This window comes from Dendrobates tinctorius, unplaced genomic scaffold (assembly GCF_039654945.1).
Source record: "Dendrobates tinctorius isolate UK_male_01 unplaced genomic scaffold, ASM3965494v1 ptg000171l, whole genome shotgun sequence".
In the NCBI taxonomy this organism is placed as follows: domain Eukaryota; kingdom Metazoa; phylum Chordata; class Amphibia; order Anura; family Dendrobatidae; genus Dendrobates; species Dendrobates tinctorius.
Window position 1 is genome coordinate 15,147,501 of NW_027361838.1, and position 26,043 is coordinate 15,173,543.

Below are 26,043 nucleotides of genomic sequence, written 5' to 3' on the forward strand. Positions count from 1 at the left end.
CAGCTGCATGGTGTGCGACACACCACTGGCTGGGGGCCCCTGGAGCAGCGGGGGCCCTAGGCAACTGCTGGCCCTGTATGCCAGCAGGTGCCAGGGCCCACCAGATGCCAGGGCCCACCGGAGAATCCACCGGTTCTCCGGTGGGCCAGTCCGACGCTGGCCTCGGCTTATACTGAAGTATATACGGTATTTCAGAGTTTTAACGTTTTTTTTTCCACCAATTCTACTGAAAGAAATGTGCTTTTTGTGCAGAAATTTCTTCTGCAAGCACTTAATGTGTGTACAGCTTGGGGATCATTATTTAGTGCCATTCCTGTTCATCCGTATCGGCTAAAAGTGCATTCGCGTATTACGTGAAAAAGAAAAAAAATTAGCATTATTCTACAGATCATGTAGAAGACCATTATATTCTTCTTACAATGCAGATAAAATTGGTATTATTTGAGCAATTGCACTGCATTTTATACAATACCCTTGCGTTTTGCATATTGACCTATTTAACTTTTGAAGATATTACTAGTAAGGCTATCATGGTTTGGAAAATTAATCCAACTACATATCATGCTATGTTGGTCTGAAAAAAAATAACAATAGGCACAAAAGTGTTTCTAACAAAAAGTTCATGAGACTTGTATGAATGACATGTGTGCATCCAATGTGCGGGATGGAAGCACCTGTAAATACACATTCTGTAAGGCGGATAGTGGAAGTGACATAATAAACATTTTCAGAATACACCTTTTTATGGGTGCAATCTCACAATTTAAATAAAACTACATAAAAAGTATGAAGCGATTCCACCAAAATGCAGAGTGTAGGAGTCATGAATCATGTGTGGGTGTCCTTTGTTCCTTTAATTGTGATACTGTCACACGGTAAGAAAACGTTAAAGGCTTCTAAATTTCCAATTCTAATTAAACTGTATAACACAAAACGTCTTTGACCGGCTCCTAAATTATTAAATGTAAGGCAAATGCACGATCCTTACCCCCATCTAGGCTCCGGGACATTGTGTAACGTTTGCTAGAAGAACGCTCAAAATAGGGTGCGGGCCTATCTATCAGTGCACTTGCTCTTCTCGTCTGAGCCTGTGTCCTCCCACTGTAGCGGAACTTCGACCCTAAGGTAAGGAATTTTTTGGGAGGTGCCTCAGGTAACAGTAGCCTATACAAGCAAAATACATTGTTCAGCGAGATTTGTCAATTCATGGTATAAACAAAGGTAATTTATGAACACATGATTTTTCTCTTGGGACAATGTGCCCAATCACATTGCATGTAGACCCTACTTAAGAAAAGGTAGACATGATGAATGGGCTTGTCATTATTAATTTATTCTCCAACAGTCAAATTTCAGTTTTTGTCATTTAGCTATTATTTACCATCTGTGGCTCAGCAAGGTATAGTCTAAGGGCCCCGTCACACATAGCGATCTCGCTAGTGAGATCGCTGCTGAGTCACAAGTTTTGTGACACAACAGCGATCTCACCAGCGAGATCGTTGTGTGTGACAGCTATCAGCGACTGGCCCCCCTGCCGGTGTCGCTGATCACTGTAGGAAACCGCTGGACATTTCTTTTGTCGCTGGTCTCCCGCTGGCCAGCACGCATCGCTGCATGTGACAGGCGGGAGACGAGCGATCTGCTGGTAACTAACGTGCACATCGGGTATCCAAGGGATGTGCGTCCCTTAGATACCCGATGTGTACGTTAGTTACCAGCGCGTTGATGCAGGGAGCTGGTAACTAACGTACACAGCGGGTATCTAAGGGACGCACATCCCTTGGATACCCAATGCGTACGTTAGTTACCAGCTCCCTGCATCAGCGCGCTGGTAACTAACGAACACAGCGACGCCGCGCGCTCGGTGTCGCTGTTCTGATCGCTGGTGAAGCTGTCTGTTTGACAGCTCACCAGCGATCACATAGCGACTTACCAGCGATCCTGACATGTTGATATCGTTGTCGGGATCGCTGGTGAGTCGCTATGTGTGACTCTAGCTTTATGGAGAATTATGGTCTGGTGAACATAATGTCATTTAATACAATTAATATATAAATGGGTAATATACAAACAATACCTTAATATATAAAATTAGAACTAGGATGTATTAACAGAAGCATACAGTCTAGATCACGTGAAGTCATTATTTCCCTCTACTCCTCTTTGGTCAGACCTCATCTGGAATATTGTGTCCAGTTTTGGGCACCACATTTTAAAAAAGACATCAACAAACTGGAGCAAGTTCAGAAAAGAGCGACCAGAATGGTGACCGGTCTGCAAACCCTGTCTTATGAGGAAAGGTTGCAGGATTTGGAAATGTTTAGTTTGCAAAAGAAAAGAGTGAGAGGAGACTTAATAGCTGTCTATAAATATCTAAAGGGCTGTCACATTGTAGAAGGATCATCTTTATTCTCATTTGCACAAGGAAACACTAGAAGCAATGGGATTAAACTGAATGGGAGGAGACACAGATTAGATATTAGAAAAACCTTTTTGACAGTTAGAGTGATCAATGAGTGGAAGAGGCTGCCACGAGAAGTGGTGAGTTCTCCTTCAATGGAAGTCTTCAGAGGCTGGACAGACATCTGACTGGGATGATTTAGCGAATCCTGCTTTGAGCAGGGGGTTGGACCAGATGGCCCAGGAGGTCCCTTCCAACTCTACCATTCTATGATTCTAGTGTTGCATGTTTGAATTTGTAAAATTCTTAAGGTAAAGTCACTAATTGTAAACTTGCAAAAATACTACACTACTAAAAGACAAAACAAAAAGAAACATATAAAATAACTGGTTTACCTAAAGAACGTATGATGCTCCACGCACACTTTCCATAAGCGTTTGGCAGCCCGGTGGTTTGGTAACTTGAAACCAATTGTACTTTCAAATTGTTCAAACTGAAAGGGAAACACATTTTACAGTCTAAAAAGACAATGATAACATTTTGCTTAGAAAGAACTTAAATTTAAAGGAAGCAGTCTAGCAAAAATTATTTTCCACCCCTGCACCCTCCACCTGATTGTGGGGGTCTACTTACTTTCTGCAGTTCATTCTCTTCTTTGCCTCCCCAGTCTCTATCTCAATTATTAGATTTCTCTCTGCATTTTTTTCCTGTGCCCTGCTATCAACACCATGATGCATCTGAACCCCATAACATGAACAGCTAAAGCCAATACCATTTCTGCCTACTTGGGTAACACTAGGATTATCTGCCCCTTTCTTTTCTTTTAAATTAGTTACATAAAGACCTAGATCCATCAAGTTTAACCTTTCTCCACTGATTGTATTTTTTGTCACTAATTTAACTATAACCCACAATGTTATGTGTACAGAGGGAATGAGTTAGTTAATAAATTAGCATAATTAGTTAATATATTACAAATACACAGTCATGGAGGCTGAACTATGACTTCCTACATTGCAGTTGTGCAGTAATCATAAGTAACAGTGATAGGTGTTTGTGTCCCTTAAGAAAAAGTTCATTGGCACAGTCTATGCAATTTCATCACATAGAATGTTTCTGGCAAATGAGATGGTTACACTTTTCAAAAATAATATAAGGGTATGTAATTCCCAGGGGATCACAAACTGAGAAATATGTGTGAACTTCCAAACACATTGTTTACTAGCAACAGGGTGAAGTAAAAAAAAAAAAAAAATGCAAAACTAGACTGCTATTTTAAATGCAGTAATGTGAGTGCTAAAATCATACCGCTTGTCTAACAACTAGAGAGCTCTAACCTATGGTAAATTACTGAAATTCGTCTATGGCTCTGACCTCTGCTCTAACATGGCAATTGTAAATCAAATTTTCCTCCTAAAAAATGACAGCATATCACGTATGCCATTACTTCATGGAGAAGGTCTGACCTGCCGGACCTCTAGCCATACCGAGAACAAAAGGACCACACTATTGAACTGTGTCCCTTTTTAAGTTTTCCCTTCACATCTGAATGGATGGGAGCACCTTAGTGGAGAAAAAAACAAAAACAAAACTTATAAGCCAGCTTTATTCAATTAACCCCTTAACGACCAGGGGTATTTTTGATTTTACATTTTCATTTTTCCCTCCCCTTCTTTCCAGAGCCATAACTTTTTTATTTTTCCGTTTATTTGGCCATGTGAGGGCTTATTTTTTGCGGGACGAGTTGTACTTTTAAATGACATCATTGGTTTTACCATATCGTGTACTCGAAAACGGGAAAAAAATTCCAAGTGCGGTGAAATTGCAAAAAAAGTGCAATCCCACACTTGTTTTTTGCTTGGCTTTTTTGTTAGGTTCACTAGATGCTAAATCTGACCTGCTATTATGATTCTCCAGGTCATTACGAGTTCATAGACACCAAACATGTCTATGTCCTCTTTTATCTAAGTGGTGAAAAAAAATTCCAAAGTTTGCTTAAAAAAAAAAAAATTTGCGCAATTTTCCGAGACCCGTAGCGTCTCCATTTTTCATGATCTGGGATCGGGTGAGGTCTTATTTTTTCCGTGCCGGACTGACGTTTTTAATGATACCACTATTGTGCAGCTACGTTCTTTTGATCGCCCGTTACTGCATTTTAATACAATGTCTTGGTGACCAAAAAAACGTAATTCTGGCGTTTTTATTTTTCTCGCTACGCCGTTTAGCGATCGGGTTAATGCTTTTTTTTATTGATAGATTGGGCGATTCTGAACGCAGCGATACCTAATATGTGTATGTGGGATTTTTTTTTTACTGTTTTATTTTGATTGGGGCGAAAGGGGGGTGATTTGAACTTTTAGGTTTTTTTAATTTTTTTTTATTTTTAAACTTTTTTTTTTTTTTTACTTTTGGCATGCTTCAATAGCCTCCATAGGAGGCTAGAAGCTTGCGCAACCCGATCGGCTCTGCTACATATGGGCGATGAGCAGATTGCCCATATGTAGCAGATTTACTGCTGTGCTTTCAGCGCCGACCACCGGGTGGCGCTGAAAGCCATATGCCTGGAACAACCATAGAGGTCTCATAGAGACCTCTGGTTGTCCAGGCAACATGACGCCGACCCCCGATCACGTGACGGGGGTCGGCGATGACGTCATTTCCGGCCCGGCGGCCGGAAATGCTATTTAAATGCCCGCTGTCAGCTTTGACAGCGGCATTTAACTAGTTAATAGGCGCGGGCGGATGGCGATTCCGCTAGCGCCTATTGCGGGCACATGTCAGCTGTTCATAACAGCTGACATGTCCGGCTTTGATGCGGGCTCAGCGCCGGAGCCCTCATCAAAGCAGGGGAAATGTCTGATGACGGACTGTGTCCGTCATTGGACATTAAGGGGTTAAACGAAGCTGATGGCAGTTCCTTGCATAACAACATGCAGGATAAAAACTGGGAAGGGGTTGAAACGTTAAATCAGCGCTCAGGGTCCCAAAGGTCAGTAATTTTGGCATATTCTATAAGAATTCCCTTTTAATGCTTTGAGTAGGAATCCTATGAAAGACTCCAAGCATTCCCAAATATAATATTTAGGTGAAGAAGATAGATCAAACATTTAGCACACAAGGGACCTATTAAAGCAGTCTTCCTCGTATAATTGCCTATGATAGATAATATACAAAATTTCCTCTTAGCATAACATATCTAAGTTTTAACAAGATCAGCAAAATACTCCTATGATCCACCCTCAGAAAACACAGATACAGATAAAACAGGCATGAATAGCTGGAATACCAATGCATATCTGTATATCACAGTCAGGGTACAGACTGCGATGCACGGCCCGGTCTCGGGTCTTCTGATCCAAACTCGACAGCGTTGTTTATGCCTATGAGGCTGTTGAGGTGGGTCGGAATACCCGTAGCCGGTCCATGCTTCGTTGTCCATTCCTTGACCGTGATACGTGGTCATCTGAATTTGGCCTCATAATACAATTTTATATATGCACATCAACAACTAAGCAAAATGTCATTCATAATTGTGCTGATATGGAAACTTTCTTTCCACATATCAATTTCTGTTACTGTAGAACTGTGACATACCTCGCCTGGGCGGATCTTGATGTAAAAATTATTCCTTTTATATGAAATTTTCAGAACCTTTGGCCAGGCAAAGCGATTTATCCGTAGTCTATCCCGATATATCAATAAGCCACTGGCGCACACACCTAGCATGATTTCAACTCCTTCAGAATCCTGTAAAAAAGAATTTTGTTTAGTACACTCTAAAATATCTTTACAGTTATTGTCATCAGACAGGGCTCAATCCAGTCATGACACAACAGCCATGGGATGAACAATTGTCCTACAGTGTTGCCTAAAAGAATATCTAAAGCAAAGGGAATGGAGATCCACAATTTCCTGTGAGGTTTTGGCATTTTTGCAAACTCTCCCAACTGTCTGAAAACCACCCAGAAAAGGGGGCTCTTCAGTAACAATTAACAAATATCCAGGTGCCGCCGAAAGCTCCAGTGCAGCGAAAAGCGCGTCTGAGTACATGGCCACAGCACGGGTAGCAGTCACTGCACTGATGGGTAATTAACCAGAGTTGAGCGACTTTAGTCGGATCAGGTTTCATGAAACAAAATTTGTTTCAGATGAAACTGGTCCGACTAGGGCAAAAAAAATAAAAAATAAAATAAAAAAAAAAAATAAAAAAAAAAATCGGAGTTTCGTCCGAAACCCGACCCCAATGCAAGTCAATGGGAAATAAAAGTCGGCATTGAGTGGATGACATTCATCCACTCAATGCCGACTTTTCTTCCCCATTGACTTGCATTGGGGTCGGGTTTCGGACGAAACTCCGACTTTTTTTTGCCCTAGTCGGACCAGTTTCATCTGAAACAAATTTTGTTTCATGAAACCCGATCTGACTAAAGTCGTTCAACTCTATAATTAACCCTTTTTATTTCTTATACACAAGCATATCAGGCACAGTATTTTTATATTTATTCAGATTACTGCTATTATAGTGGTGTGTTTTTGACCAGGGATGATCCGGTCAGTCTTACTGCTTTGGAGTCGGCTGCCTGGATCTATCCCACTTACTCACTTGGCTGCCATTGTTTAGCTATTGTATTGAATATACCATTCATATAGCTTTTTTACGTTTTTCTGCCCGTAGTCTCCGGCCACTATTCTTGTGGATCATTATGTCCTATATCTATACATATTATATAAAAAAATCTTTTTAATATTGTATTTTTTATTATTTAACAAATAATTCTTTCTGTACTAATACTATATTTCATAATATATGGTGACTCAGCTTCTCCTCTTTTTTGTAACGTCACATTGTGTTTTTTATTATTCTAACAAACAGTTTGGAACATTTGCCCCATGCATGGAGCTGCATGTCTACAAGCATCTGACCTTGATCCTTAATAAAAAGAAATGTAAACTTTCCAGCACACATTATTTTTCTTGCATACCATACAGAAGCATTTACTAACAGGATTAACTACACTTTTTTTTAGCTATATTGGGGTAGACATTTGCCCTGATTCATCAAGACCAGCGTTGTTAATGCTAGTCTGGATGAGAGGGCATATTGGAGTCAGATACCTCTTAATGAGTCTGGGATATTTTAAAAGTGCTGCGTGCTTTAACACAAGTTTTACTCCTGTCACTGACGAGTAAGATTTGTGACATAAGGCACGCCACAACTTGTCATAAACGAGACGAGCAGGCATTGTCACGCCCCATCTATTTTAGCAGAGTTAGACGAGGCTGGTGTCAATTTACCAAAAGCTGCAAAATTGTTCAAAAATGTTGGAACTTTCTGAAGTATTTTTATCCAGAATTCTGGCATAAACACTTTGATGAATCGAGGCCAGTCAATTCTTTTGCATACATTTTGCTTGTATTCATCACTTTTGGCACACATCTGGCTATAATAGTCAATGGTTACATGCTAAATTTGGTGTAAAGCTTGGCCTACGCTTGCTGGTTTTTGTTTGAGACTTTTGAATATTTGTTAATAAAAGAAAGTTGCTCCAAAAAAAAAAAGGTTGCTGGTGACAAATGTTTTGATTTAATGAAAGTGTTGCTCTTTTCTGTGCCTGCATTCTTCTTCCACAGTTAATTTAGAGGTCCCCTATGAATGATTACGATAATGTAATAAAACAAGAACTACTTAATTAATCTTCAGGGATTCAGCCTTTTAGTGATTTCCATTGTAATGGTCTTGGCTGCAGGAAGTCTCATAAAAAGCTGTCTGTACAGTAACCCTGGCTTTTCATCCCCCCGAGGTGCATAGGAAGCGGGCAGGATGGCTTCATCCACAACAGCTAATCGATACGATGATGCCATGGTATAACTAGCCCTGATCTGGATTCACATCCATCTTCACTTCTGCATCTTAAAACGCAATTTCCTATCGGTTTCCGAACATAAGAACTGTATGGTTAGTGTTTTAGATGAGCAATGCTTTTACTATGCTCTAATAAACCCTAAGGTAGTGGCCATCCATGTACATAAAAATAAAATAAATTGCAGGATCGCTACTACCAACAGGTGGCGCTACAGAGTTCAAGTCCTCTTTTTCTCTGAAGAGGCAATTTGCACATAAAAGTAAGAGTAAGGAACATAATAGTGTGAGCTGCTCATTTGCATAGTATAAAATAGATTCTCTGCACAGGCAGCCAATTATAAAGTGCTACATTTCCAAGCTTAGGCTAAGATCTACCGAAGAGTGAGTGAGCTGTAATATTGTAAAAGCTTCCTTTCATGAGCTGGTTAAAGCAATTTGAGAACCTGTCAGCCGTACTCAGTTTACTAAAGCAGATTTGATTGATGCAACTATAAACTGAAGGACTGAAAATGTAAAAATCATTAGAAGAAATAATACGATTTTCACCGTAATATGATTGTCATGTTACTGGAACCTTGTATGTATAAAATTATTTCCTGGCACATTTAGCACAAAATACTGCTAGTAACTATGGAGGTGCCTGAGGCATCTACTGGACCTTTTCTTTTCTGTTGCGTTGGACAGAACCCAACAAAACAATAAATGTGACATTCTCTATCACAACATATGTATGGAAACTTTCTACTTTAAAACCATTGCTTTTAGGGGTTAATAGTTTTGTACATACAGTATCTAAAGTAGCAATTTATGAGTATGGCAATCCAGAGAGTTAAGGCCTGTGTCACATTTCCGTTTGTTCCCATCAGTCAAAATCCGCCGTTTTGCAAAAAAAAAAAAAAAAGGATCCGCCATTTTTTTTTGGCGGATCCGTTTTTTTCCCATTGACTTGCATTAGCGGCAGATTTTGACGGATGGTCATCCGCTGAATCCGTTTTTTGATGGATCCGCCAAAATTTTGGCGTCCGCTGACTTGAATGGACGGACAACGAAACTTTTTTTGTCTGCGTCAAAATAGCGAATAGCAACGGATCCGCCGCTATCCGCCATTCGTTATAATGGTCGCCTATGGGCGGCAGGATCCATTGCCAACCGTTTTTTGACGGAATCCGGCAACGGAACCGCTTTTTGACACTGAGCATGCCCGGAAGAATTTCCTTGCCAGAAATTTAACCCCAAATTCTGTTCTGGCGGCAGAAAAATCTCTCTCTCTCTCCTCGTGTTCCTTTAAATTTCCACCACTAGCTCATAATGTGGATCAGTCAAAAAAACGGATCCGGTGGCCTCAGTTTGTGCCACAACGGAAACGGATCCGTTTTTTTCACATTCTGGCGGATTTACACTGACGTCAGAAAACGGAAATGTGAAAAAGGCCTAAGGTACACTGTGTGCCGCTGAATAGACCAACACTAAGCATGAGGCTGAAGGGAGTGTGGTAGCGCCCAAATATTATGGGATCAGCTTTGGAAAGTGTCATTTGATGTACCGTAATTTTCCAATGGGAAACCTTGCAATTAGAGGGTTATGCTGTTGACTATTCTGAATGATGCTCACAATTAAAATTCTATATCACGGTTCAAGGAACTTCAAGACATTCCAAGGAGTCTAAATGGGGCTGTAGTGTATTTTCCTGCTAAGCAGGAAGTCAGGAGTTCCAGCTCTGCAGGAATTAAGCTGAAGGCAACTTAGTCCATTATTCTTGTAGTTGGTAGGGGCCACAGAGTTTGGGCCCCCGCAATCATAATCATAGAAGAGGAACACCCTTATACGTTGAGTAGTAACTAAAGTATAAAAACATAAAATGACACGTAGCGAGAGCACTAAAGAGCATTATTATACAAGACTGGTGATAATATATTCATAGGGTAAAGAGGCTGGAAAGAAAGGAGCGTAATAAGATACAATTTAATACCTTAGCATGATGTAAATCAACCCCATACATTGACAATTTTTTGGCATTTTCCAGGAAGTGCATTTCAGCCTCAGCAGGAGTCATTCCTCTGCAGGAAACAAACATACAATTGTGATCATTAATTTCTCCTTTTATATTGGTACTGCCAAGATCCGCTTGCCGTACGGTCAGAGTGCGTTAACAAAAAGCATGTTTTTCACAAAGAACACACAAAACAAAACGATATCTAGGTGATATCTAGAATTGGTCAATCAAGTTAAAACATGCAGAAACGTTCTTAGGCTTTTGGACAAACATTACTCTGAAAATAGTTTTTCGGAAGGCATACATAGCGGTTAGAGTGTAAACATAAGCTGCTATCTAGTGACTGACGCCAATAAAATGTCAACGGCAGGAAATACAACATATTTGTATCTGGCTTGAAATAAATGCCATAGAAAATAAGAGGCCCCCTCACATTTCATGACAGCTGTCAAACAAAGCAAAGAAAAAAATAAAAGGCAATACGAGCCTGCAATTTGCTGTGTTATTTGCAAGGTGTGGGTGTATGTATTATGTGCATATATAAAAGGTGATATAAGATGAGATGCAAGAACTATTGGTTATGCTATAAAGTGACTAGACCAATAACCCTTGTAACAGAACATATGTGACCAATTAAAACACAAATGATATATCCACAACGGATGATGAGGTGTCAATCCTCCAGTTCTGAATCATTACTGATTACAATGTATTAAACTGTTAAAGTGTATCAAAAATAGGCTACATAATGGACAGCTAATATCATATGGGGCATTAAACCAAAGGCATTCTACATTCAATGGTAATGCCTGTAGACATTGATGTGTTTCGAATAATCATTATTGTAATGATGACATAAGACCTAAAGAGAGAAATCTATGTTTGTTTATGGCCAACATATACTTAACATATCCAGCAGTGCTTGCTTTAGGGTTTTACATGCAATCCATTATATATCGGTCTTGTAGCATTCATAACCGCAAAATAAAACCCTGAAGCACTAGCCTGTCAAGAGGTTTTGAAATGTAATAAACCTCTTCACTATAAATTTCGGTACGTATTCTACTTCCCAAAGGGAATTTCGCAGACATAAGACGCTATTCTTAGCAAATTATAGATTTAAATTTCTTTGTATTCTAAAAAAAAAAACCCATCAATTTACCGCTACATTCCTTATTTTCCATGCAGTTTTCAGTTCTCAAATACACAGAAATGCCAGAATGTCAAGTGAGCAGCCGAATTCTTCTTTTCCCATGGCTCCCACCTTCCCTGGACAAATTCTGTCACCTAAAATAGCTTTTAAGAGCTTTTATTAGCATTGTACCCATCTGGCTGTTGAATGTACTCAAGAAGTGCATGGGTTATCCGTTATTTACTATTATTCTTGAATGAGAACATCTCTTAATAAAATATAATTATACTTTCTTGCACCAGCAAGTCTGTGTTAAATTATATTGGTTTAGGCCATGTTAGACCTACCATCTTGGCTCGTGTTCTCCACAGAGCCATGATAGGTACAATGGATCGATTTTTAGATGGGTCAAACTGAATACTATTGAATCCCATTAGCTTATAATGTTTTTCAGCAGTCTTGATTCTCATATAAAGAAAGAGCAATAGTGTATTTGTATACTGCAAAGCTATAGGTAGGTGGGTTTTATAAAACAGCGAATTAGGTTGCCTTGTGACTAGATAAACAATTGCCTCCAAGCAAATTCAGCCAAAAATGCTGAAAAAAAAGTGATGCATGCAGTAGTATACGTAGAGCATGTCATGATGAAGAGGAATGGTTTGTTTGTTTTTAAAAAAGTACAGGTGCTGCTCACAAAATTAGAATATCATCAAAAAGTTAAATTTATTGCAGTTCTTCTATACAAAAAAGTGAAACTCCTATATTATATATAGTCATTACAAACAGAGTGATCTAGTTCAAGTGTTTATTTCTGTTAATGTTGATGATTATGGCTTACAGACAATGAAAACCCAAAAGTAATTATCTCAGTAAATTAGAATACTTTATAACACCGACTTGAAAAATTATTTTAAAATCTGAAACGATGACTTACTGAAATGTATGTTCAATAAATGCGCTCAATACTTGGTTGGGGCTCCTTCTGCATTAATTACTGCATCAATGTGGCGTGGCATGGAGGCTGTTAGCCTGTGGCACTGCTGAGGTGTTATGGAAGCCCAGGTTGCTTTGATGGCAGCCTTCAGCTTGTCTGCATTGTTGGGTATGGAGTCTCTCATCTTCCTCTTGACAATATCTCATAGATTCTCTATGGGATTAAAGGGAATCTGTCACCCCTTTTTTGAGATATCATATAATGATATCATTCAATTGTGTGTCACATAAGGATTCTCTTAGTACTTTTGCTTCCCCCTGTCCCCGCACTTTTCATGCATAAATACCTTTTTTATATCGGTTCAGATGCATGTAAACTGCCATGGGGGGTTTTATTACCTATCTTTCTCAGTTGAGACTATACAATTAACTGAGTTTATGCTAATGAACACCAGCCAGGTGCTGAGAGTATCTAATTATATAAGGAGGGAGGATACCTCCAACTGCACCATTGCCACCAATCCTATTATAAGGACATGCTGCCCGTTTTTCCTGATAAGTGCCATATCCCCTGATGAATCTTTTTTGAGGAAGCGTGTCGGGAGGCACTCAGGGTCAGTCCAGGGCTGGCTAGTAAACCAGGGCTAGCTGTGGACTGCCCTTGTAAGGGCAGGAGTTATTGGGGATCAGGGTCAGCCAAATAATAGGGACTGACAGGGAAAAATAAGAGACCTGAATCCTTACTCCAATCTACTATGGGAGATAAGGACCACATAAGAATGAACATCGTCATATGGTGAGACTGTTCCTTTTCTCATTTATTTATATGATAAGTTGCTTATAAGCAAAGCTTCCCTGAGTGGGGGCTCTTGTTCATTAGTATATATATTTCTTTGGTGTTTTGGGACACATGTTTTTAGAGAGATTTTTGTCTTTTAAAGGATAAAACAGTAAAATTTAAGTTTTATACAAAAACCACTCATTCGGCTATATACCTTTATCTTGTGGTTATTTGTGGTGATTAATAATAATCTTTATTTTTATATAGCGCTAACATATTCCGCAGCGCTTTACAGTTTGCACATATTATCATCACTGTCCCCGATGGGGCTCACATTCTAAATTCCCTATCAATATGTCTTTAGAATGTGGGAGGAAACCGGAGTACCCGGAGGAAACCCACGCAAACACGGGGAGAACATACAAAACTCCTTGCAGATGTTGTCCTTGGTGGGATTCGAACCCAGGACCTCAGCGCTAACCACTGAGCCACCGTGATTGAGATTTCTAAGGAACGCTAAGCTAAATTTTTTTACTCTGTTTGTAATGACTCTATATAATATGGGAGTTTCACTTTTTGTATTGAAGAACTGAAATAAATTAACTTTTTGATATTCTAATTTTATGAGAAGCACCTGTATGTTTCCGATGCAGATTGGGCAATTGATTCAGTATATATCCTAATTCAAGTCCAGTCGTGGCGTACCTTACGCCACAAATATTGTACGAGTACGATTTGTGGCAAGGTCGCTTTTAACATTGTGCCTATTAATTCCTTTACCCTGAAGTCTGTATTCCCCTTCCAGACCAGGCTACATTTTACAATTATGAACAGTGTCATTTTATGTGATAACAAACCAGGAACGTTTCAGTGAACCACAGTGATTCTGAGAGTGTTTTTTCGTGACACATTGTACTTTGTTGGTGGAAAAGTTTTGTGTTTATTTGTGAAAATATTGGAATTTTTTTAGAAAAGGTTTGTAATTTTCAAACTTTCAATTTTTATATCCTTAAACCAGTTAATATTGTAGCATAAAATGTCAACTTTACATCAGCATAATTTTTCAAACATTATTTTTTTGTTAGGAAGTTAGAATTATTAAAGATTGATAAGCAATTTCTACTTTTCCCAACAAAATTTACAAAACTATTTTTTTTTAGGGACCTCATCACATTTAAAGTGACTTTAAGGGGCCTTTATGACAGGAAATACCCAAAGGTGACACAATTTTAAAAACTCCACAATCAAAGTTCTCAAAACCACATTCAAAAAACATTTGTTAACCCCTTAGCTGGTTCACAAGAATTAAAACAATGTAGAAAGAAAAAAAAGATTTTACATTTTTCCCACAAAAATGTTAATTTAGCCCCCAAACTTGCATTTTTACAAGAGTAACTGGAGAAAATGGAACATTCAATTTGTTGTGCAATTTTTCTTGAGTACGCCAATAAACCACATTTGGGAGAAAACTACTGTGTGGGTGCATGGCAGAGCTTGGAGCAGAAAATGCGCCATTTGATTTCTGGAGCGCAAAATTGGCTGGAATAGATATTGGACACCATGTCACATTTGGAGAGCCTCTGATGAACAGTGGATTCCCTTCACAAATGACCCCAATTTGGAAACTGTACCCCACAAGGAACTGAGCTAGAGGTGTATTGAGCACCATGCACCCACAGGTGCTTCAGAAAATTTTATAACGTTGAGCAGTGAAAAGGAAAAAATACATTTTTCTTGCAAAATGTTGCTTCGGCCCCAAATTTTTCATTTTCACAAGGGTAACAGGAAAAAATGGACTACACAATTTGTCCTAAGTACACAGATACCCCAGGCGCACAGTATGGCTCGGAAGGTAAGGAGCGCCAATTGAATTCTGGAACACAATTTTGGCTGGAACAGATTGCAGATGTCAAGTCACATTTGAAGAGCTCCTCACATGCCAAAATATCAGAAACCCCCACAAGTGACCCCATTTTGGAAACTACAACTTTTGAGGAATTCATCTGTGGTGTAGTGAGCTTTTTTAACCCTACGCTGACTCACACAATTGTATAAAATTTGGCTGAGTCAATGGAAAACACCAAGTTCACTTACCAGTAGCCAATTTTTCAAGAACCCATGACAGCACACCTAACTGAGGGATCAGCCCAGTAAGGCCAGGAAACCTACTGAAATAAAAGAGTGGTACCTCTCCCCATCAGTTGGTTTACAGAGCATGAGAAGATCTCCAATAATTAAATACATAAGCACCAAAACATCAATTCACCCACCTCTGTAGTGAACACCGTCACAGTGAAAAAGAGGGGGGGGGATATACAGGTGCTGTCATGGCTTCTAGAAAAAACAGTTACCGGTAAGTAACCTTGGCGTTTTCCCTTCACCTATGACAGCACAGCTTAGAGATTTATGGAGAAACGAAACAACTAGGGAGGGACCATCGCTTGCAGTACCTTTCTACCAAAGGTTAGGTCAGCAGGGGAGGATAGATCCAGTCTATAGTCCTTAAAGAATGTAGAAGGTGAGGACCTTGTTGCGGCCTTACAAATCTGGTCAATAGGTACCTCTGCTTTTTCTGCCCAGGACGCTGCAACAGCTCTGGTGGAATGAGCTTTGATGCTCTCCGGAACAGGTACATCGGAGTAAACAAATCTAATCATCTCATCTCTCTGATCCACCTTGCTATGGTACTTTTTGATACCATACACTATTTCTTTCTACACTGAAAGGCCTTAAAAGGCATCTAACAAAGTCTGGCTTTTCCTCCACTGACTGATTACAGACATGTATTCTATCAAAGCTGTCCTGACATTGAGGTTATAAAATTTTTCCTCCCCTGAATTTCTAGGATTATTACAGAAGGAAGGTAGGATAATGTCTAGACCTCTATGGAATTCCATGGCTACCTTGGGGAGGTAGGCCAGATCATGTCTTAACACAATTTTATTATTGTACAGCCGAGTATAAGGAAGGTTTATTGAAAGGGCTTGAATATCGCTAACCCTACGGGCCAAGGTAATTTCTACCAATACTATAGTTTTTAAGGTAAGGTATTTAAACAATAAACCTTGTAAAGGTTCACATGGATTCTTGGTTAACACCTCCAGTACTTAGTTTAGATCCCAAGGGGGAACCCTTGTAATTGGAACTGGCCTAGGAACTGTCGCAGGATTTTATAAACCTCGATATCCACCTATTAGTTGCAGATTGTAATTGTATAATGCTCCCAGGGCTGAAATTTTAACCTTAAGGGTATAAGAACCCAACCTTAGCGCTAACCCCTTTGGAGAAATTCTAGGATCAAAATTAATTGGAATCCTCCCTCCCAATGTGTCTCCGGCAAAAAACCAAAAACCTTTTCCTGCCATAAATTTTTTTGATATTAGTTTCCTACTCTTCAATAAAGTGAAGACTAACCCTGGAGAGAATCCTTTCTCATTCAACATTGCCCTCTCAAATTCCATGCGGTTAGGTGGAAGCCTTTCACTTGAAAATGGCACACTGGACCCTGCAAGAGAAGGTCTCCGGCAGGATCCAAGGATTGGACACAGACATTAATCTCGTGAAGGAAAATCATGGTCTTTTTGGCCAGAATGGAGCAATCAAAAACATCCCTGCCTGATCCTCCCTGTTTTCCCTCAAGACTGCTGTGATCATGACTATTGGAGAAAAGGCATATGCTAGCCTGAAGTTCCAGAGGATCTGAAGGGATAGGGATAGAAGCTGTTCTGCTAGATGAAAAAACGGAGATTAGACCTACCGGTAATGTTATTTCCAGGAGTCCATCCTGACAGCACCATGGGGTTGACCTTTCATCCTTACAGGGACAGGAAATACACGAGAGGTTAAAAGGTCCCCTCCCACACCACACCAGTGATTTTCCAAGTACCACACCAGTATGGATGCAATTAAAATTTATTGAGATTTAGTACAAGCATATTGACACCAGTACCAATCCTAGGGAGGGAACTACCCGTGCTGTCAGGATGGACTCCTGGAAATAACATTACCGGTAGGTCTAATCTCCGTTTTCCAGGACGTCCTATCCTGACAGCACCATGGGGAATACCAAAGTAGGAATTCGCTTAGGGTGGGACTACTGCTTGTAGCACTCTGCGACCGAAGGTCGACTGGCTAGCTGTCAAAGTGTCCAACTTATAGTGTCTACAGAAAGTGTTCGGTGTAGACCAGGTGGCGGCCCTGCATATTTGATCTACCGAGGCCCCCGCCCTCTCTGCCCATGATGTCGCTATTGCCCTAGTGGAATGGGCCCTAAGTCCTACTGGTATAGGAAACCATTCGGCCTCGTACGCCGAGGTGATAATTGTCTTAATCCACCTTGCCAGGGTCTGTGTAGCTGCGCTTTTACCCTTATTTTTACCGCCGTACTGGATAAATAGTTTTGTGTCCTGTCGCCAATCCCGGGTGACCTCTAGGTAGCGGATGACTGCACGTCTAACATCCAGGGAATGGAAGTTTTTCTTTATCATTCTTTGGGTCTGGACAAAATGAGGGTAGGATTATCTCCTGGTTTAGATTTTGCGGAGATGCTACTTTCGGGAGGAACCTCGGGTCTAGCTTGAGCACTATGTGATCCTCAAAGATCTGAATGTAGGGGTTCTGGACTGAGAGGGCCTGGATCTCCCCTAAGCGCTTGGCTGAGGTGATCGCTACCAGAAATACGGTTTTTTGTGTGAGCTTTGCAATGTCTACCTCTGATATTGGCTCATAAGGGGGTCTACACAGAGAGTTGAGGACTAGATTTAGGTCCCACGGGGGGACCGTCCTTCTTGATGTGGGTCTTAACCTCTGGGTGGCTTTGGTAAATCGCGCTATCCATGGATGGGAGGATAGGGAGAAATTGAAGAAAGTACTTAAGGCCGCTATCTGGACCTTGAGTGTGCTCGGGGTTAGGCCCTTATCAAATCCTGCCTGTAGGAAATCTAGGATTTGAGGGATATTGGGCCGAGACAGGTCTAAAGGGGCACTACCACTTTCTGAGCAGAACCTCTTCCAGATCTTACGATATATTGCCCGCGTGACAGGTTAACGGCTGGCCTGTAATGTAGAGATCACTTGGTCCGAGAGGCCACTGGACTTCAGGATGTCCCTCTCAGGATCCATGCTGCTAGTTGCAAGCTTCCTGGGTTTGGGTGTTGAACTGGGCCCTGGGCAAGTAGGTCCGATGACGTTGGTAGATGGAGTGGTCCCTTCTGAGCCATTTTCTTGAGGAGGGGAAACCAACTCCGCCGGGGCCAAAAGGGTACGATTAGCATCACCCGAGCTCCCTCCTCCTAGATCTTTCTGAGAACCCTTGGTATTATGGCGATAGGGGGGAACCCGTATAGTAGTCCCCCTCTCCAGCTCTGGTTCAGGGCATCGATCTCTTCCGGATGGTCCGCCGGATTGAGGGAGTAGAACCTCTCCAGCTTGGCGTTTCTTCTTGTCGCAAAGAGGTCCAGTTGGGGTGTGCCCCAGCGATGGCACAAGTCCATGAAGATCTCTTCTTTTAGCTCCCACTCGGTGGCCCGGACTTCTTGCCTGCTTAAGTAGTCGGCTATATTGTTTTGGGAGCCTTCCAGGTGTATTGCTGACAAGGAGCGGGTGTTTTCTGCCCAGGTGAGGATGCGAGCCGCTAGGTCCTGAAGCTTCCCGTGCCTTGGACCCCCTTGGTGGCGTAGGAAGGCCACTGTGGTCACGTTGTCCGACATGATCTTTATATGCTGGTTCTGTAGGCATGACTTGTTTCTCTTCAGTGTTTCCCAAACTGCTCGTAGTTCTCAGTAGTTTGAGGACTGCAAGCTGATGTTCTTGGGCCATGTTCCTTGCAGGTATCTTCCCTCTAGGTGAGCTCCCCATCCTTCTCTGCTGGCATCCGTGGTGATGGTCACACAATGAGACAGGATCCAAGGAACCCCCTGGCTGATATTTCTGTGGTTGGTCCACCACTTCAGGGATGATCTTAAAGCTGGAGACGGCCGGAACTTCTTGTCCAATGAGGACTGTCGTCTGTCCCATCTTGACAGGATCTCCCTCTGCAGGATTCTTGTGTGGGCCTGGCTCCACATAACGCAGTGTATGCATGTGCTTAGGGTGCCCAGAATCTTCATCGCGGTCCTTATCGAAACCTGGTGCTGACCGAGCTGACGAACCTTGTCCATGATGGGCCTTTTCTTCTCTTCGGGTAAGAGTGAGATTCTTCTTCTGGAGTCCAACATGATCCCCAGGAATTTTTTCTGAGAACTGGGCCGAAGATCTGACTTTTCTCTGTTCAGGATCCAACCTAGGCTCTCGAGCCTGGAAATTACTGAAATGAGTTGTTCCTTCAACTCCTCCACTGTACGGGATACCACTAAAAAGTCGTCTAAGTAAGGCACGATGATTATACCCTCCTGTCTTAAATTTGCCACGACTTCGGCGACCAGTTTCGTAAAAACTCGAGGTGCTGACGCCAAGCCGAACGGAAGGGCCTGGAACTGAAAGTGGTAGTATCTGCCGCCTTTCTTTACGGCGAAACGTAGGAACCTCTGAGATTGAGGATGGATGGGCACGTGATAATACGCACTTTTTAAGTCTATAGTGCACATGGAAGCGTTCTGGTCTATCAGCGGGATGGCGGTTTTCAGGGATTCCATTCGGAATCTCTTGTACCGAATCCATTGATTTAATGGTTTTAAATTTATGATGGTTCGGCTTTCTCCCGACGGTTTTTTTATCGTGAAGAGAGTTGAATAGTGCCCCTGACATCTCTCCGTTTCTGGGACGGGAACCACTACCTCGGTCTTTAATAGATCTTCTATGTCGGCCCATATAGAATCTATCAGGGCTCTGGAACGGGGTTCTGTGACCACAAATCGTGCAGGGGGGGGGTTTTGTAAACTCGAGGGAATAACCCTGGGAAATTGTATTGAGGACCCATGGGTTTTGGGAGATGAGTCGCCAAGCCCCCGCAAAGTGTCTGAGACGCCCCCCTACCGGTATGGCGTCATTGTCTTCTGCTTCTGGAACTTTGCCCGGAACGAGATGGGGGAGCCCTACTTTTCCCCCCCTTCGAATATTCCCAGCGAGGGGATTTCCCCTTCCCTCTATATTCCTGCCTTTGGTAAGGACGGAATCTCTGAAAGGAAGACTGCTTTCTAGATTTCTCCTCTGGAAACCCTTTTTTGTCGTCAGAGGCACTCTCTAGAATCTTATCTAAAGCCGGCCCAAATACTTTCCCCCCCCCGAGAAGGGTATGGAACATAATTTATTTTTAGACTGGTAGTCCCCCGATCAGGTTTTCATCCATATGGCTCGATGGGCCGCGTTGGATAGTTATTCCTGGCCGCAAATCTTACAGATTCCGCCGAAGCATCCGCCAGAAAACCAGATGCGATCTTTAACAGGGGACTGCTCTCAAGGATATCGCCCCTAGGGGCTTTTTCCTTTAATTGTTGTTCAATCTGGTCGATCCATAGATGCATGGACCTAGCGACTGAAGTGGCGGCTATGTTTGCTTTCATCACCGCCGCTGAGGCCCCCCAAGCCCTCTTCAAGAGCACGTCGGCCTTTTTGTCCATGGGTTCTCTGAGACTGGAAGAGTCCTCAAAGGGAATTGAGGTCTTCCTCGACACCTTAGCCACCTGGGAATCGATTTTAGGCACCTCATCCCAAGTGTTGATGTCTTCCGGGTTAAATGGAAGTCGCAGTTTAAAGTCTCGCGGCACAATCAGTCTTTTCTCGGCATCCTCCCATTCCTCCAGGATCATTGCCCGGATATGGTCATTGACTGGGAAGACCTGACGGACCTTGGCTCTTAGCTCCCCGAACATCGCGTCCTGGATGGATTGCTCCTTCGGGGCTTCCTCGATCTGCATCTTACTCCTCACTGCCCTGAGGAGCTCGTCCGTATTCTCTGATGTGAAGAGGTACTTTTTCCCTGTCTCCAGGGGTTCAGAGGTGATCTCGCCTTCTTCCTCCGAGTCCGTACCCCGTATTTCCTCCTCTGAAGACTGGTCGGACTCCCATCTTGGTCTTTTGGATTGGGACCGGTCGGCCGACTGCGTGGGCAGCCATGCAGAGACGGAGGCCTGGACCTCCTCTCTGACCACTGTGCGCATCTCCGTGAGGAACGTGGCCTGCTCTCCTCTGATGATCCGCAGGGTACAGTCCTCACATACGGGTTTCTTCCATGTGCTCGGCAGCTTGCTGGCACAGATGGGGCATTTGGGCTTGCTTGATGCCCTAGATGCTGCTGCCGCCGCGGTCGGCGCCGACTTGTCCTAACAAAGAACAGGAGACCGTTTTACTCACAGCTCCTGTCTTTGAACTCACAGCCCACCCTGCCTCCTACTCACGGACGCTGGGTCTGGCTCGCTCCTGCGTCTGTGTTCTCCGTCCATGATGCCGCGCTGAAGGTGCCGGTCTGTACCGCTGCCCCCGCTTTCCCCCCGCTCTTATCCTACCTTATCTTGCGCTGGAAACGCTTCTCCCGTCCATGACGCTTCCTTCTGACGATGCAGGCCCAAACTGGAAGTAGTCATACCCGGCGACCGGAAGTGACGCGGCTGCCGGCTCTCGCGGGAGTCGCGACGGGGGGAGCGCTACATCGTCCCGGAGCAACGCTCCACGGGACCGCCGGCGGGAAACCCCCCTTAGGGGGGTGCCGCGCGCACCGTCCGACCGGAGGAGTTGGCGGTTGGGAGCCCGAACCTCCTGGCCCCGGTAAGTTCTGCTGCTCTCCTGCCGCCGCTGCGGCGCTCTCGTGCCTGTCCTTACAGGGACAGGAAAAACACTGGAGTGTGGTGTGGGAGGGGACCTTTTAACCTCTCGTGTATTTCCTGTCCCTGTAAGGATGAAAGGTCAACCCCCATGGTGCTGTCAGGATAGGACGTCCTGGAAAAATTGTTTGCTGCTACCATTAGGGAGTGAGACCTTGTTCTCTCCTGGTGATTAATATACGTCACTGTAGCACGGTTGTCTGACATGACACAAATGTGGCTACCAAGGAAGTCTCTTCTACTGCCCACAATTCTGACATCTGACTACGCATCTACCAACATCAAAAGTATAAAGTCTTTCCTTCATCTGGTTCCTTGGATTAGAACAAAAGGAAGGAAGGATGATGACTTTTAGTCTATGGAACCCAGAAACTGCTTTGGAAAGGTAGGCTGAATCTGGCTTTAAGATTACCTTGTCATCTAGAATTTGGGTATATGGTGGAGATATAAAAAGAGCCTGAATATCACTGACTGTTCTGGCTGATGTCAATGCTACCATCATGGCTGTTTCGAGTGAAAGCACCTTAAGGGTTGCAGATTCTATGGGCTCAAATAGTACTTCCGCTAAGGCTGTCAGAACAAAATTCAAATCACAAGGTACTACATTAACTTTAGAAATAGGCCTAGATCTTGATGATGCTTTAATAAACTGGTTGTCATGATCCAGACCGGGATTTTGAGTCCTGTCTTTCCATGTTCCCGTTCTGGTCATTTCAGGGGTTAGTTTTGCTCAGCCTCAGTCTGGTTTCAGGTTTGCTATTTAGCTCTGCTGCATCCTACAGGCAGTGTCAGCTATAGTTCTGCCTTTGGCGTGTGTATCTGACTCTGGTATATCCTGATTTGTCCTGCTCTTATCCCTGACTTGCCCCTGTGTCTGTTTATTCCCTCTGTTTGTCCTGACTCAGTGTTTCCCTGTAAATGTAAGTGTGTTGACTTCCCTGGTTTTGAATTGGCTTGCATTTGTACCTGCTGCTGCCTTTGTTGTATCCGCTTCAGACCGTTGCTGACCCTCTGGCTTGTTTCTGACCACATTTACTGCTGTGACCTCTGGTACTTCTGCTCCTGACTGTTTCTTACTCGGCTTGTCTGACCACTCTTTCACCACCTGGTGGTGCTTGTGCTGCTGCTCAGTGTTTGCTACGCTGTGTGTGCAGCTTCTCTTCCTGCACCAGCACTCCCTGGTGGAGGTTGCGCTACACTGCACTACAGTAGCACGACACTGATATACCCAATAATTACAAGCCTAATCAGAGCTGTACAGAGCCCTGAGAGCAACCTGTACTTTTAGGGTACTGGTGGACAAAGCTAACTTGAGATTCTTCTGCAAAAATTCCAAAATCTTTCCCGCAGGTGCCCCTTCCTCGCACCCTAGACGCTGAAGAGGATAAAAACAAATCTCCAAAATCTAGCATATATTCTGGTCATGACTGTCTTTCACTCTGAAGGGTGGAGATGAGATTAGGGCAAAAAACATTTCTTGAACAGCGCCCTTTCAAATTCCATGCTGTCAAGTGGAGGCTGGCCGCTTGTGGAAGGTACACTGGCCTTTGGGAAAGGAGATTCGGAATCTCCGGAAAAACCCATGGATCGGACACCAACATCCTTGCCATAAGAACCATGGTCTTCTGGGCCAGAAGGGTGCAATCATCATGATCCTTGCCTTGTCCCTCCCTGATTTTTCTTATGACTAGCAGGATCAGGGTTACTGGAGGGAAGGCGTATGCCACAATGAAATCCCACGGGGTCAGGAAAGCATCTACCACTAGGGGATGCTCCCTGGGGTCCAGGGAACAAAACGTCTTCACCTTTCGGTTTAGTTTTCTGGCAAAAAAGATCCATGACTGGAAGACCCCACATCTGAGCTATCTGAAAATGTCCTGACTCAGCCCCATTCCACTTAGAGGATTGCGGCTTAAGAAGTCTGCTTTGGTGTTTTCCTTCCCTTTTATATGTACAGCCATCAGAGAAAGGAGATGACCCACTGCTAGATGGAACAAGCGATCTGTCACCTCCATTAAGGTTTTGGACAGAATTCCCCCCCCCTCCAGCGATTTATGCAAGCCACAGACACTTGATTGTCTGAGAAGATCCTGACATGCTGGCTCTGTAGGGATAGCAACTGCTTTGCATTTGATTAAGGCGTTCTCTCAGTCCTAGGCCATACCTCCTGCACCAAATCCCTTCCTTGACGAGCCCTCATCGCGTAAGGATTTCATCTGTGGTGACAAGCTGTGTAATTTTTATAATCTAGAAACCCCCCCCCCTCCCCGACAGGTTTTACCCATCCAGCCAACATTAACAGGATTGCACTGTTTGTACGGATAGTGTCACCCTGCAGTCCAGGTGCCCCCTAACGAAGATCTCGTTTTGTAAAACTTCCCATTACAGAACTCTGGAATGGAACTATGCCCACAGACCTCCTGGAAAGCACAAGGATAAAGAACCCTGGAGGAGACTTCTACTGCTCTCCTCATTTGACACTGGATCTTTTCTATTTCAACCACTGGGAAGTGATATTCCTGCATTTCCTGCGTTCAATAGGAGTCCCAGAAACTCTTGAATCTTATGGGGTTCTAACCTGGACTTCTTTAGATTCAGTAGCCAGCCCTAGATTCAGTAGCCAGCCCAAGCCCTTTAGGGTAGTTATTACCTTTTCTAGCCATTTACTTTTTTCACAAAAAATAATGTACTTAAGACCCAAACTTTTTATTTCACAAGGGTATCTGGAGAAAATGGACCACAAAATTTGTTGTGCAATTTCTTCAGAGCACACAAATACCCTGTACATGCCGGGGGAAAGCCACCATTTGGGTGCATGGCAGGGCTCAGAAGGGAGGTAGCACCGTTTTACTTTTTGAACGCAAAATTGGGTTGAATCGATGGCGGGCACTATTTCGCGTTTGGAGACCCCCCCGATATGCCTAAACAATGGAACCCCCCCCCAAATGCAACTCCAACCCCAACCTCAACCCTAACCCCAGCATACCCCTAATCCTAACCACAACTATAACCCCAACACCACCCTACCCCACACCACAACTGTATCCCAACACAGCCGTAACCCCAACAAAACCCTAACCGTAAAGAATAGAAAAAAAATAAGTAAAAATAATAAAATATATAAAAAAAATTTTAACTAAGGGGGTGACAAAGGGGGGGCTTTGATTTACTTTTTTTATTTTAATCACTGTGATAAGGTCTATCACAGTGATCAAAATGAACCAATAGGAAAAATCTCCTATTGTTGCCGGGTACCGGCCGGCAGATCTTGGCGGGCGCACTGCCGGGACAATGATTGGGAACTTCAGCACTGTCCAACTATTTTTGGACAATTATCACATATGTAAAAGGGCCATTAAACTTCTCTATCCCACAATCACCGAGACTAAATAGAATACGCTTCGAGGTGTACAGTCTATTTGATGACTCATGTTCTGCATCTAAAAGGCAAATGTCAAGCAGCAGCCACAAAAGCAAACAAAATTTTGTGGTGTAAAAAAAGACATAAAATTCCATGATCCCAACGCACTGTGAGGCCACATCTAGAATATGGGATCCAGTTTTGGGCTCCACATTTAAAAGAGTACTTTCAGAAATTTCAGAAAGTCAGTTTTAAGGTGGGTAACTAGATTATTACAAGGGATGAAAAGGTTCTCATATGATGAGAGGTTGGAAAAGTTGAGCTTGTTTAGCATAGAAAAAAGATGCTTCAGAGGAGATATAATTTACATGTATAAATATATATGTGGCGCATGACTTATTCCTTCCAACGACCATACTTAGGACCAGGGGGCACTCATTTCAGGTGGCAGAAAAATAGGAAAGGGTTCTTAACAGTTAGAGCAGTCAGACTGTGAAATGCCCAACCACAAGAGGTCGTAATGGCAGACACAATAACAGCTTTTTAAAAGGGGCTGGATGATTTCCTCAATACACATAACATTGTGGATTATAATTAATTTAGTGACATAATGAACAATTGGTGAAGAAAGGTTGAACTTGATGAACCCAGGTCTTTTTTCAACCTACGTAACGAACTATGTTTAACACAAATGTTAAAATTTTTGAAAAATTATTAGTAACTTGGTTATCACACGTTATATAGTGTGGATTAGATAGGTTTTAGCAAAGAAATGAGTTTTCAACAATATAATTAGGTTTTTATGGATAATCAGATGCAACTA

General features: G+C 42.8%; 1 protein-coding gene across 21 annotated transcripts in view; it reads right to left on the reverse strand.

Moving 5' to 3' along the window:
• Window positions 1-26,043, reverse strand: part of EPB41L3 (erythrocyte membrane protein band 4.1 like 3) — a 466,618-nt gene that overhangs the window by 85,003 nt on the left and 355,572 nt on the right. For all 21 annotated transcript variants that reach the window (XM_073550905.1, XM_073550907.1, XM_073550910.1 and 18 more), the window contains 4 exons: window positions 10,234-10,321; window positions 5,996-6,148; window positions 2,797-2,894; window positions 989-1,164 (listed from right to left, as the gene is read on the reverse strand). In XM_073550905.1, coding sequence (XP_073407006.1) covers window positions 989-1,164; window positions 2,797-2,894; window positions 5,996-6,148; window positions 10,234-10,321 — 515 coding nt within the window. The remainder of the gene's footprint in view (window positions 1-988; window positions 1,165-2,796; window positions 2,895-5,995; window positions 6,149-10,233; window positions 10,322-26,043) is intronic.